The 12,484-nt window shown below is 52.5% G+C and overlaps 2 protein-coding genes across 2 annotated transcripts; one reads left to right on the forward strand and one right to left on the reverse strand.

Annotated features, from left to right (window-relative positions):
* The first annotated feature begins 151 nt into the window (after positions 1-151).
* LOC112953966 (rab-like protein 2A) lies at positions 152-4,635 on the forward strand. The gene is made up of 8 exons (XM_026047094.1): positions 152-324; positions 389-418; positions 643-722; positions 1,252-1,331; positions 2,121-2,232; positions 3,488-3,585; positions 3,798-3,881; positions 4,195-4,635. The coding sequence occupies exons 1-8, from the start codon at positions 152-154 to the stop codon at positions 4,285-4,287; spliced, it is 750 nt and encodes a 249-aa protein (XP_025902879.1). The 3' UTR covers positions 4,288-4,635.
* Positions 4,636-6,876: 2,241 nt separating this feature from the next.
* On the reverse strand, positions 6,877-8,847 carry LOC112953970 (acrosin-like). Its single transcript, XM_026047097.1, has 6 exons — positions 8,777-8,847; positions 8,163-8,363; positions 7,820-8,074; positions 7,760-7,775; positions 7,379-7,519; positions 6,877-7,286 (listed from the first exon to the last, which is right to left on the reverse strand). Exons 1-6 carry the CDS (start codon positions 8,845-8,847, stop codon positions 6,948-6,950), a joined length of 1,023 nt encoding a protein of 340 aa, XP_025902882.1. The 3' UTR covers positions 6,877-6,947.
* Between the last annotated feature and the right edge of the window lie 3,637 nt (positions 8,848-12,484).

The following is a 12,484-nucleotide window of genomic DNA, read 5'->3' on the forward strand; positions in this document are numbered from 1 at the left end:
GGGCCGTGGCGGAGGGCGGGGCCGGGGCCGGGGCAGGAGGCGGGGCAAGAGGCGGGGCCGGGGCAGGAGGCGGGGCCGTGGCGGAGGGCGGGAGCGGGGGCCGGGGCGGGGCCTCGCCTGTCGCGTAGCAGCGCGACGCGGCGGCGGCGCCATGGCGGGGTCGGCGGCGGTGGCGGAGCGGGAACGGGAGCAGGCCCGGGAGCAGGAGCGGGCCAGGGAGCTGGAGCAGGCCCGCGAGCAGGAGCGAGCCCGGGACGAGGCGGCGGGCGCCGAGGAGGCGGTGAAGATCATCTGCCTGGGCGACAGCGCCGTGGGCAAGTCCAAGTGAGTGTCGGCCGCCGGGCGGGCCCGGGGCGCGGCGCGGCCTAACGCTGCGTTCTGCCCGCAGGCTGCTGGAGAGGTTCCTGCTCGACGGCTTGTATCCTTGGCGAGCGGCGGGCCCGGCGCAAAGCGGGGTTCTGAGGGGGTCCCGGGGCAGAGCAGGGCCCGGGGGGCTGGGGCAGAGCAGGGTTCTGAGGGGGTCCCGGGGCAGAGCAGGGCCCGTGGCAGGGCAGGGTCCAGGGGAGGTCCCAGGCGGTCCCGGGGCTGAGCGGGGTCCCGGGCAGCAGGCCGTGCTCCCCGTCGCTCCTTGACGCACCCCAGCCGCCCCCAGCAGCTCTCCACATTTGCGCTGACACTCTACCAGCACCGCACGCACGTGCGCGGGAGGCCGGTGCGCGTGGGTAAGAACTGGAGCGTGTGGGCAGGGGCTGTGCATGTGGGTGCATGGGCTACTTGGGGTACTTGGGGTGCTCTGGGGTGCATGGGGCTAGGTCGGGGTGCATGGAGGTGCATGCGGCTGCGTGGGTCGCGGCGGGAGGCCCCGCAGCGGCTCCTGGGCTGCAGGGACACAGCAGCACTGGCGCTGTGGGCAGCACGTGGGAATCTCCTACCCCTGGTGCCAGGCCTGGGCAAGGGCAGCCCTGGTGCTCCGTGGCTGGGCGCTGAGGAGGGGGACCGCTCTTCTGCTAGAGCGTTTGCAGCAACGCTGCAGTCAGACACGCAGCATAACTCCTAGCCAAGCCTAGAACAGGTTCTAGTTTTCCATGTTCTCGTTCTCATGGACTATCTCAAATTTGTATGGTGAAACCCAATAGCGAGCCAGAGTAGATGGGCTGGGTTTGCATCTTGAGTGTTGGTTGAGAGGTGTAGACCTTGAAAGGTCTTTTTTTTTTTTTTTTTTTTTTTTTTAACTTGTTTTTTATCTTACAGACTTCTGGGACACAGCCGGACAAGAGAGGTTCCAGAGCATGCATGCATCCTATTACCATAAGGCTCATGCTTGTATCATGGTAAGGGTAGCCTCTCAGCTATGATTTGGTAGGATTTGATTAAGACATTTGTACTGCCTTATATTTTTTGTCCCTTCTAGTTTCTTAAAAAGGTTTCCTATATTGTTCCTTTTTCCCTCCCTAGATAGAGCCAGCGTAGCCATGAATGTTTACTTGACTTTGTCTTCCTGATGTCATCCTTACTACATTCTCTGAGTTTGCTTTCTTCTATATTTCCTTATGGCGATCACTATGTTTCCAGTAAGGAGGTATCTAAAACTGAACCTACAGCATCACCTCCTGTCAGAGATGACAGAGGACATCCCTTTCTAATTCTGCAGTGTGACTTTTGGGTTATGCAGTACAAAGCTATTCTAATACGTTCTGCAGAGGCAACACATAAGACATGCTGGTCTGATCTTCTGGTCTTTCTGTTTTTACTTACTTTGTTGCTTCTCATATTTACATCTCAAACAAGTCTTGTTTTTTTCTTTTCCCTTCTAACCCACTTAGGTCTCTTGGACTGTACTGCTTTTCTAACTTTTCCTTATTTGTGAACATCAGTAAACTTCATGGATATTTTAATGCAAAGGTTAAATTAGAAGAGCCTCACATCTGACTCTACTTAGCATAACCAATTTCTCTCAGTGCTTGCTGATTGTCATGCGTGAGAGTGCTTGACATGGTGCAAAGTAAATCCCGAGATTGTTGACAGCAGAGTACAAAGAAATGAGTGATTTGTTTGGTGAAATGGGGTGATCGGGAGCTGTGCTGCAGTAGGCCCCATGATAGTTGCTGCTTTTTTGGAAGGTGTTTGACGTTCAGCGGAAAGTCACCTACAAGAACTTGAGTAGCTGGTACAAGGAGCTGCGGGAGTTCCGCCCAGAGATACCTTGTATTGTAGTGGCCAACAAAATTGATGGTGAGTATAGATTTTCCTCACAGGGTTATGATGTGGTTCTTTTCTGACTTGGCTAATGAAAGAATGTCATTTGTCTGTTTGGTCCAGATAAGATCATGAATATACAGTGGTGGGTTTTAGGGCATGATTGATCTTATCTAGCAGAAGACTTTCTCCTTGGATGAGTCAATACAGCCCCAGATCCACTGACTGTGCAGGGACTCGAAGGCAAATTGACCTGATATGGGAATCCATACTGTAGGCACTGCATCGGTGTAGGTGAATCCTGCTCTTAGTTTTCCCATGTGAGAATAGGGAGTGCTTCAAGAAACTCTCACCCGTGCTTTGTTTACTGTGTTCCATTAGCAAAAGGAAATAAGCAGTCTGCACCTCTTAGCACATGTCCAACCTGCTGAATCGCTTATCCAGCTTCCTGCTTTCTGCAAGGAGGTAGGGAACATCTCCCCGGGCAGTGTTCCCTGGCAAGCATTTGGAGTCTGAACTGCTTCTGCTGTTGTTTCCATTAGAAAAGATGGATAGCCTGGACTCATTCTCCTTCTGTGTTAGTATACGGACTGTTTTTCTACCAAAACTTTCAGCTAATACTGCTGTGTCAATGTGGCCTGTAGGTATCTTGTAGATTTGTTCCATAATTGGAAAGAAAAAACCTCCTTGCCTACTGGGTTAGAGTAGACAGACCTAACTCTCTGTTGAATACATATATATATATATTATATATATTTACAAATATATATATAGCAGTGGAGTCGATTCTGTGCTGTGAGCCTATCTTTGCTTCACAGGAATATGGGCAGTGTGGCATAAATACAGTGGACCCATATGGTTGAAGAGTGCAAAGTGGAGGGAGAGGCATGATTAGTGTTGACAATAGTAACCAGATCACGTGGACACAGCAAAATTTGCACGGGTATATCTGGAAAACATTCACAGCTGCAGTACAGCAAGTGAACTGTGACTTTTCTGCTGCAAAGCATTCTGCATTTACAGTGCATCAGAATTCATCTGTATTTTAGTTACAAACAACAAAAAATCTTTCCTTTGTGTATTTTCTTGTCAACTGTTTGCTGCTCCAGTCACTTCTAAAATCCTCTGACTCATGGGGAGGACTATCCTGGTCTAACATTGGAGTGAGGAGGCCCTAACACCTAGATCAGGCTCTCTTCCATCAACCCATGCTTATGCTGGCATTCTGCCTACATTGGCATTACTGCTACAATGATGTCTCAATGAATACTTTTTATTTTTTTATCTCCAGCGGATATGAAGGTGACCCAGAAAAGCTTCAACTTTGCCCGGAAGTTCAATTTGCCCTTTTACTTTGTGTCTGCTGCAGATGGCACCAATGTAGTGAAGGTAAAACCAACACAGTCCAATGACACAGAGATTGCTGACGACACAGATTGCAGAAGAGGGGCTACCACTTCTGGATGGTTACTTATGTTGGTTCTGGTAGCTATAGGTTGCTGTGGATTTTTTTCCTTAGAGTGTGGAAATAGACAGTTTCCCTATCTTGAAGAAACCCAGCATCCTTTACTTGTAGTAACAAGCACTCTCCTTTTCATCAGGTCTTCAATGATGCTATTGAACTGGCAATTGCTTACAAACAGAACTCAGGTGATTTCATGGATGAAGTCATGCGAGAGCTGGAGGTAAGAAAACTGTATACTTACTGCACTCCTCCCTCCCCTAAGTGCTTAGCAGCTCTGCCCTTTTTCCCCTCAGGGAAAGCTGACAGCATGCACCAAAGGGTGAAGCTTTGCTTGCTTGGAGAGAGTTGCTCTATGCTGGTGATACTATGGGGTTTGTGGGCTGCCCATGCCCAGTTTGGAGTGGATGTGGTGGTGACACTTAGGAGAGCTCATGCTGTCCTAGGCAGAGTTTGAAATTGAAATTACCACAGCAAAACAGAATGTGGCTGTTGCTCTCAGGTTTCTCAGAGTTTCTTGTCTTGCTCCTTTTCAGAGCTTTGACCTGAGCTCCCTTTCAGAGCAGAAGAGTGAGAACTTCTCAGAAACAGAGGAGAACTGCCCTGAAGAGAAACTCCCATCTGCTTAATGCTTTGGATCCCCATTTTATTGTTTCCCATTCCCTGTATTTCTGGGGTTAGTTAAAGCTGTCTTTCAAGGAAGAAAGCGACCTTCTCATCCACTTGGCACTCTGGTGGTGAACAACTGGGCCTTTCCCCTTCTTGCAGTGACTGTCTGAGCACAGCCTTCCTTGAGCGGGCCCTGCACTCCGTCAAGGAGAGGGCAAGAATAGGCACATGATTGCTGGTTGCAGCATGTTCCTTAGAGGCTGAGCTTGCTGGAAGAGCTTAGCCACTTCCGGATCTGCAGGGAAGAGTCCTGCCCAAATGCTTTAATAGTACCTACTGAAGAAAATAAAAAAAAAACCACTAAAGAACTTTTTATAAAGCTTCAAGCTTGGATCTGCACTTTTGTTATAGGGCAGTCCAGTTCCTGCAAAGCATTAGTCAAACTGCCAGAGCACCTTATTACTTTGTAGCTTATATAACACTACCTCTCCCTCCACTTATTTGGTCTCTGCTGCCCTGTTTCTCTGTGTTTCCCTTCCCATTTTGTTGTGGAGCAGCCAAACGCAGTACGCTGCTGGACTCGGGATCTCTCTTTTAAGATGTGCTAGAGCTGAATGGGATAGACTTGTCCCACCCTAGACTGATAGAGGTGGTTGCTGCTGATCCAGTGTATGGATCCAAAGGCTTGGTATGTATTCCAAAGAGCCAGATATATCCTCAAGCAGGCGCACACATACTCGACTCATGTGACTTGCAAAACTGATTAGAACAGATAATCACAGATACCAGTAAAGATACCGCTCTTAAACAGCACTCACATGAACAAAACTGAGTCTTCTACAGATGATCATGATTCTTATCAACATGTACAGATACCCAAGGGGAGAATGCAAAGAGGATGGGGCCAAACTCTTCTCAGTGGTGGCCAGTGACAGAACTAGGGGTAATGGGTACAAGTTGAAATACATGAAGTTTCATTGCATATGGAGAAGAATTTCTTTGCTGTGAGGGTGACAGAGCCCTGGAACAGGCTGCCAAAAGAGGTGGTGGAGTTTCTTTCCCTGGAGCTATTCAAAACCCACCTGGATACCACCCTGTGCCACGTGCTCTGGGTGTCCCTGTTTGAGCAAGGGGACTGGATCTCTAGAGGTCCTTCAAACCTCAACCGTTCTGTGATTCTATGATTGATATTCATTAGTGAAGCATAAACATATTTCCTTCTTAAACTTGCGAGCAGCTCACCTCCATGGATCCCTTTAATATTACCCTTAAGGCGAATTAAGGGCATTCAGACTTTCTAATATCCATGCCCAGATACCAGACTACTTGGTCATCAATTCAGACCTCAGGCTTTTCCAGATGTGCCTCTCACCTTGTTTGTGTGCTATTCCAACTGGACATTTGCTTGTGAATTGCACATGCACACGGGGTGCCCCCCGTACCTGACCCTAGACCCGTGGTGTTTCCAATCCTTGCTTCCAGGCCAGGGGGCCCCTAAGACCCGCATTCCGTTCTCCTGGTGCTGGCAGTCACCAGGAGACACAACACACACGGAACAGTGTGGAGTTACACAGAAAATGATTTCAAATAGCTTTTATAAAGAAGCTAACAGACCGGTGATTAGCTACAAGGCTCAGTTAGATGAGCAATCTGTTTATGTTTGACAGGTGTCTTTATTTATCCCCTACTCTCCATTTTCCCATGCTTATACTTTCCCCCCATCTCCCTTGACCAAGAGGGAGTCCTTCCTCTGCCCTAGTCTCCTTCCAAATAAACAACCCACAAACAGTAACTTTTTCCCATTGCCACCCAGTTTTGCTGCATCAATATCTGTATTTGGCATTTCAGATGTGGTTGCCTATTTTATCTTCAGCTTCTTGAAGAAGAAGTTGAACTTGGTTGAACTCCAACTTGGTTGGACTAGATGATGTCTAAGAGGTCCCTTCCAACCTTAATCATTCTGTGATTCTGTGATTCTGTTATTCTGTGATTCTGTGGTTCTATGTTATTACTGATGCTGTTTTCTACGTAGTGCCAGCCTTGCCAGATTCCACTGTCCCAAAAGACCTCAGCAATCCCTTCAATTGTATGTGAAGCTTGGCTGTTTCCCATATTACTTCCCTTTAACCACTTGTAAAATCTGTCTGTTGATCATAGCTCTGCCTGTACCTCTTGTCAGCTTCCCGCTCTCTATTTCTCATGTCAGGCGGCTCATTTAGCAAACCCTTAAGCCACATCCTAGCCATCCACTTGATCTCTACTTCCCCAAATCTTCTTCATGCTGCATCATCTTTCCAGGCCTTGCTGTGCCAGCCTTCTCCATCCCATGGCTACCAGTGTGGCTCGAGCAGCCTCCTGTCCTGTCTGTGCGGGCAGTTCCAACCCCTGGGGTGACCCCTTTGCCTTTGTGGCCAACTGGCCGCGCACAGCCTCGCTTTTCAGGTCCTGTCTATGGAAGTCCCCGTCGTGCCCCCAAGACGGAACTGGACTGAGGCAAGGTCAGCTCTGGAAATAGGCAATTTTATTTGTGGAATTGAGTAAAGGTTCAGGGTTTGTGGTCAGTCGGGGGAGGTGGGCAGGGCAGAGCAAGCCGTTGGCCCCGCGGATGCCTCTGGCTCAATGGGCACTGCCCGAGGGGGAAATGGTTGCCGCACACTGCCCCCGATCCTGTTTGTCCTGCTCAGGGCCTATTTCTCTTTAGGGTGTTCAGCAGCTGCTCCACCCCAGTAAAAAATTCCACGAGCTTGTGGCGTGGGTAGGGGCAGGGATTGGGCCGGTACGACTGTGTTGGCACTGGCTTATAGAATTGGTTGAAGCCAGAGGATGAATGACCCCATCTCCATGATGATTCCTGCGCTGCGCTTATGTGGCTCACGATCCAGTTGTAATAGTGCTGGACGGAGCTGTAGACTCCGGGTAGTTGCGGTCTTGCGCAGCCTTTTCCCCAGCTGGTGACACCCACAAGCCAGTAGAAGTCGCCAATTTGATCTTTGCATATAAGGGGGCCACCGCTGTCACCCTGCAGTGCAAGAGAGAGGTTTGAGGTGTTGCTTGGTGGGTTGTGGCAGGGCTGTCCCCACTGCCGTGGTCTGGCTTATTGTCCTTTCCTACCTGGCAAGTGCCAGTGCCACCTTGCGGAAAGCCAGCACACAGATGGGTTTTCTCAATGATCCATGCATTCCAGTCGCTGCGGTTGCAGATGCGGATGTCAATGAGGTTGACAAGAGCTTCCTGAAGGATGTAAGGTAGTATCTTAGCTGTGGACATAAAAAGGAATTGGCACCTGGCAGCTCATTGCCATTTCTCCGTCCCTGTTTGGCTGAACTCCTTCCCAAAGATCTGGCTTTGGGTCTCGAGGGGCATGTTTACAGGTGCTTCCCTTCCATCTTGCTTTGGGTAACAGGCCAAGGCCATCTCTCTGCAGGTGAAGGTCCCTTTGACTTGAGCCAGGCTTTTGGCTCTGCTCTCCCGGTAGCCCAGTCCCCCCTCGACAGCGCGCCGTGCTGCCCTTGGCGAACACCAGCACTTGTTGGGAACTCACCTCCTTCATACATGGCACCCCAACCACCAACGTAGCAAGGTGACAGTTTTGACACTTGGACTGAGCTATCAGCGACGCATGCCAGCTGTACATAGTAGTTGCACTGCACAGGTTGGTCCAACTGCAGCAGCGCAAGGTCATGTACGTGTGTGACGTTATTATAATGTTCATGAATAATTAGCGTCTTGATATAGCGCACTTGGGCCTCAGGGCCCAGCTCATATAAATTGGAGGTACCAATCACCAAGCGCCACAGCTCAACATAGCTGGAAGAGAGATGGAGAGAGGGGTTAGAGAGCACAGTCAAGGTATCGACTGTGTTGTGTGGGTGTCACGGTCCTGCAGCCACCTTACCTGGCGTTTATGAAGCAGTGAGCTGCTGTGAGGACCCATTCGGCGGTGATGAGTGACCCTCCACAGATGTGTCCAGTACCTTCCGCCCAGGGCACCTGGATGCTGACGATCCAGGGCCAGGAGCCTGGCTGAGCATTCCAGCCGCCCACAACGCGCATCGTGTTGTTGTAGGAAGACACAGTCCGGACCCCGCAGCCCCATCTGCAGTCAGAAGGTGGTCAGTGCTCTGCTCGGCTCCCTGCTCCCCTCGGGCAGGGGGTCCTCCATGGTCCCCCCTGCTCCCGCCCCAGGAGGCAGCATGCGGCCAGCGCGGGCAGGGCAGCCGCAGCCCTGCAGGAGGATGTGCCGCGTGCCGGGGAGGGCTGAGCCCCTGTCCTGGCCCAAACGTGGTGCCGGGGAGGGCTGAGCCCCTGTCCTGGGCCAGACGTCGTGCCGGGGAGGGCTGAGCCCCTGTCCTGGCCCAAATGTGGTGCCGGGGGTGGGGCTGAGCCCCTGTCCTGACTCAGACGTGGTGCCGGGGAGGGCTTAGCCCCTGTCCTGGGCCAGATGCTTCCCGTGTAGCCCTGGGCCACGAGGCTCCCTGTAAGGCCCTCCCAAAGCCTTGGGCTACTTACAGGCAGTTGTCATACGCGTCCTGCACGGGCCAGCACGCGGCCAGCAGCAGGAGCAGGAGCAACAGCTTCATCTTGGCCAGCGGCACGAGGCAGCTGCTGGTCGCGCCGAGCGGCAGCGGAGCCGGTTCCGGCAGTGTGTGTTGGGCCGGCGCCGTGGCGCAGAGCCCATGTCACAGAGCCGCTGGTTCCGGAGCGCGGGGCTCCTGGCGGGGTCCGTGGGGGCTGCGATGGGGAGCCCCTCTGGAGCGGCGCGGATGGGGCTGAGGGTGCGTGGCCCACGGCTAAGGTTGCTTATAGCTGTGACAGACGTGGTGATGACAAATGGAAGAGGTCCCGCACGCCCAGACGACGACAGTCATGCACACCAAACAGTTAGAGGCACAGGCAGAACACTGCACCCTGGCCACGTTGCGCCAGCCCCATGGGCAGCATTACCTACTCGCTGTTAACAAGCAATAGTGCCCTTCTGGTTCAGCCCAGCCTGGGGTCGCAGAGCTGCCGAGTCCCGTGGTATCTGCATGTAATGCCCTAACAGCACCTGGGTTAGGTGTTAACTACGCCTCATGCCTCAGCAGGGATGGGCAGGAGCTTGAGGTGCCCCCATGACCGACTGCAGCGGTTGCTGACTTTATTTCAACACAAACAGCACTGGAAGGTGGCCTTCTATTTTTTACAAAAAGAGCTATGTCAAATGATTGCATCAGCTGACTGCCTCTCAGTTGAGTGGATCGGCTGGTGTAAAGGCTTTTCCCTAAGTTCATTGGAGAACATTGAACATCTCCCCGAGTTAGCCAGACCAGCATGGGGGGAAGCATGAAGGAGGCTCTGCAGCCTCCTCAGGAAGCAGGGCACACACGTCTTTGCCAAAGGTTGGCAGGCCTGGTTAAACCCTTCTAGGCAAGATGGGGAAAGGGGAGAGTCGCATCGGGGTAATGTGGCTCAAACGGGGATGCCGCCAGTGGGGAAGAGCACACGGGACAGGACCATGCAGGGTCCTCTTGCCCCACTCCTGCACACCCAGTTACCTCCCGAAATACCCGTACAGCCCTGCATGCAGCACGGGGAACAAACGGGAGGAACCGCACATGTGTTTGCTGTCACAGGGCCCGTGCTGCTGAGTGATGGCATGAGGGGAGCAAAAGAACCAGACACCAACGGAAAGGTCTTGCTTCACCATTAATATTACGGCAATACAGAATGATGCATTTAACAAAAAACCAAAACTATGCGCTTGGTTTTAGCAGCCAACCAAATAGGCAAGGCAATGCACCTAACAGTTACTATGCGAGAAAGAGAATAGTGATGAAAAAAAAGGCACATCACCAATTGCCTAAACCCGTTACCATCAGCCAGATCCGCAGTCGCTGGGGCGTGGGGAGCCCCTGTGACAGCGCGGATCTGCAGACCCTTCCCGGCAACGGGCAGGTCTTAGGCGGTGTGTCCCGCAAGCGAGGTCTCCAGAGCCGCAGCAAGAGGCTCCAGCTTTTACAGAGCCAAGCCAGCACATCCAGACAACCTGCATGTTCCCTGTGAGCGGTAACACCTGGTGGGGAATACCTTCCCTGGCACCCAGGACCAGGACTAGCCAGAGCCCAGAGCTCAGATGGGAGGGTTCCCTTCAAGGTCAAAAACAGATGCATGAGGGCCTACAAAAACTACAGTTTAATAAGTCTCCGTGCAGGCTGGCAGGAGCGGCCCGGCAGGGCCACGTGCAGGTCGGCATGAGCAGGTCCATGGGCCGGTTCTGGGCACTTCTACAAAGGCAGGGCTGTATTCAGCTGCAAGTCAATCCTGGCTCGGGCCTGTTGTTCAGGCCCTAGCAGTTCAGGGCATGATCCCATTGCAATTACAGAGACAGAGCGGGATAGCTTACGTGACTGGAATGTTGTCATGGACAGCTATGTGCTCTTCAGGAAGGACAGGCTGGGAAGGCGAGGTGGTGGAGTTGCCCTTTAGGTGAGAGCAACTGGAATGTGTGGATCCTGCCTAGGGTGGATGAAGAGAGAAAGGAGAGCGTGTGGGGAAGGATTAATGCACAGGCCGATATGGGAGACTCTGCTGTAGATATTTGCTAAAGGCCACCTGATCAGGAAAGGGAAGTCCATGAAGTCTTCTACAGACAGCTGGAAGTAGCCTCATGATCACGGGCCCTGGTTCTCATGGGGAACTTCAACCACCCTGATATCTGCTGGAAAGTCAACCCAGTTGGACACAAACTGTCTTGGAGATTCCTGCAGGGTATTGATGATAACTTTTCGACACAGGTGGTGGAAGAGCCAAGCAGGAGAGGTGTGCTGCTGGACCTGGTACTAACAAATAAAGAAAGACTTGTTGGAAATGTGAAGGTTAAGAGTAGCTGTGGTTGCACTGATCATCAGATGGTGGAGTTCAGGATCCAGCCAGGAGGAAGAAGGACAATAGATAGGATTGCAACCCTGGACTTCAGAGGGGTTGGCCTCTTCAGAGAGGAATGGAGGAATCTCATGGGTTAGAGGCTTAGGAGGAAGGAGGGGTCCAGAGAGACAGTTCATATTCCAGCATCACTTCACAGAATCACAGAATGGTTGAGGTTGGAAGGGACCTCTAGAGATCATCTCCCTGCTCCAGCAGGGACACCCGGAGCACGTGGCACAGGGTCGCATCCAGGCGGGTTGGGAGATCTCCAGAGCAGGAGCCTCCCCAGCCTCCCTGGGCAGCCCGTTCTAGGGCTCTGCACACTCACACCAAACAAGTTCCTCCTCATGTGGAGAGGAAACTGCCTGGGTTTCAACATGAACCCATTGCCCCTTGTCCTGTCACTGTCCACCACCAAGAAGAGTTTGGTCCCTTCCTCCCTCCATTCTCCCATTAGGAGAATGTTGATAAGATCCCCTCTCAATTTTCTCTTATCCAGGCTAAACAGGCCTGACTCATTCACTCCTTCCTCATACGAGAGATGCTCCAGTCCCTTAATCATCTTTGTTGCCCTCCGCTGGCCCCTCTCTGGAAGCTCCACGTCCCTCTTGTCCTGGGCAGCCCAGAACTGCCCCCAATGCTCCAGGTTTGGCCTCCCCAGAGCTGAGCACAGGGGCAGGATCCCCTCCGTGCCCTGCTGGCAACGTCCTCCTCATGCAGCCAGGAGCCCGTTGGCCTCCTTGGCCACGAGGACACACTTCCTCCAGGTTCAGGACTGGTGCACTCCTATGAGTAAGAAATCAGGCAGGGGGTACATGAGACCTGGGTGGATGAGCAAGGGGCTCGTGGCAAAAATCAAACAGAAGATGACAGCATGCTGAACGTGGGAAAAAAGGGCAGGCTCCCTTGGGAGCAGTATGGGAATGCTGTCACAGTATGCGGGGATGTGATGAGGAAGGCTAAGGCACATCTGGAATTAAATCTGACAAGGGATGTCAAGGACAACAAGAAGTGGACAGATTGGACAACTGGGTGGTGAGAAACCTCATGAAGTTCAATAAGGGCAAGTGCAAGGTCCTGCCCCTGGGGAGGAATAAGGCCATGCATCAGTACAGGCTGGGGCCAGACCTTGTGGAGAGCAGCCCTGCAGAGAAGCACCTGGGTGTTGTAGTGGACGACAAGTTGACCAGGAGGCAGCAGGGTGCCCTGGTGGCCAAGAAGGCCAGTGGGATGCAGCGGTGCCTCAAGAAGAGCATCTCCAGCAGGTTGAGGGAGGGGATGCTGCCCCTCTGCACAGCCCTGCTAAGGCCACAT

Source organism: Nothoprocta perdicaria, unplaced genomic scaffold (assembly GCF_003342845.1).
Source record: "Nothoprocta perdicaria isolate Ctin4 unplaced genomic scaffold, notPer1 scaffold_477, whole genome shotgun sequence".
In the NCBI taxonomy this organism is placed as follows: Eukaryota; Metazoa; Chordata; class Aves; order Tinamiformes; family Tinamidae; genus Nothoprocta; species Nothoprocta perdicaria.

Coding starts and splice junctions, on each gene's coding strand:
- LOC112953966 (XM_026047094.1), top strand. CDS start 152: ATGGCGGGGTCGGCGGCGGTGGCGGAGCGGGAACGGGAGCAGGCCCGG. Junction 419..642: donor AGGTTCCTGCTCGACGGCTT/GTATCCTTGGCG, acceptor GACGCACCCCAG/CCGCCCCCAGCAGCTCTCCA. Junction 723..1,251: donor CGGGAGGCCGGTGCGCGTGG/GTAAGAACTGGA, acceptor TTTATCTTACAG/ACTTCTGGGACACAGCCGGA.
- LOC112953970 (XM_026047097.1), bottom strand. CDS start 8,847: ATGAAGCTGTTGCTCCTGCTCCTGCTGCTGGCCGCGTGCTGGCCCGTG. Junction 8,364..8,776: donor GACGCGTATGACAACTGCCT/GTAAGTAGCCCA, acceptor TTCTGACTGCAG/ATGGGGCTGCGGGGTCCGGA. Junction 8,075..8,162: donor CACTGCTTCATAAACGCCAG/GTAAGGTGGCTG, acceptor TCTCTCTTCCAG/CTATGTTGAGCTGTGGCGCT.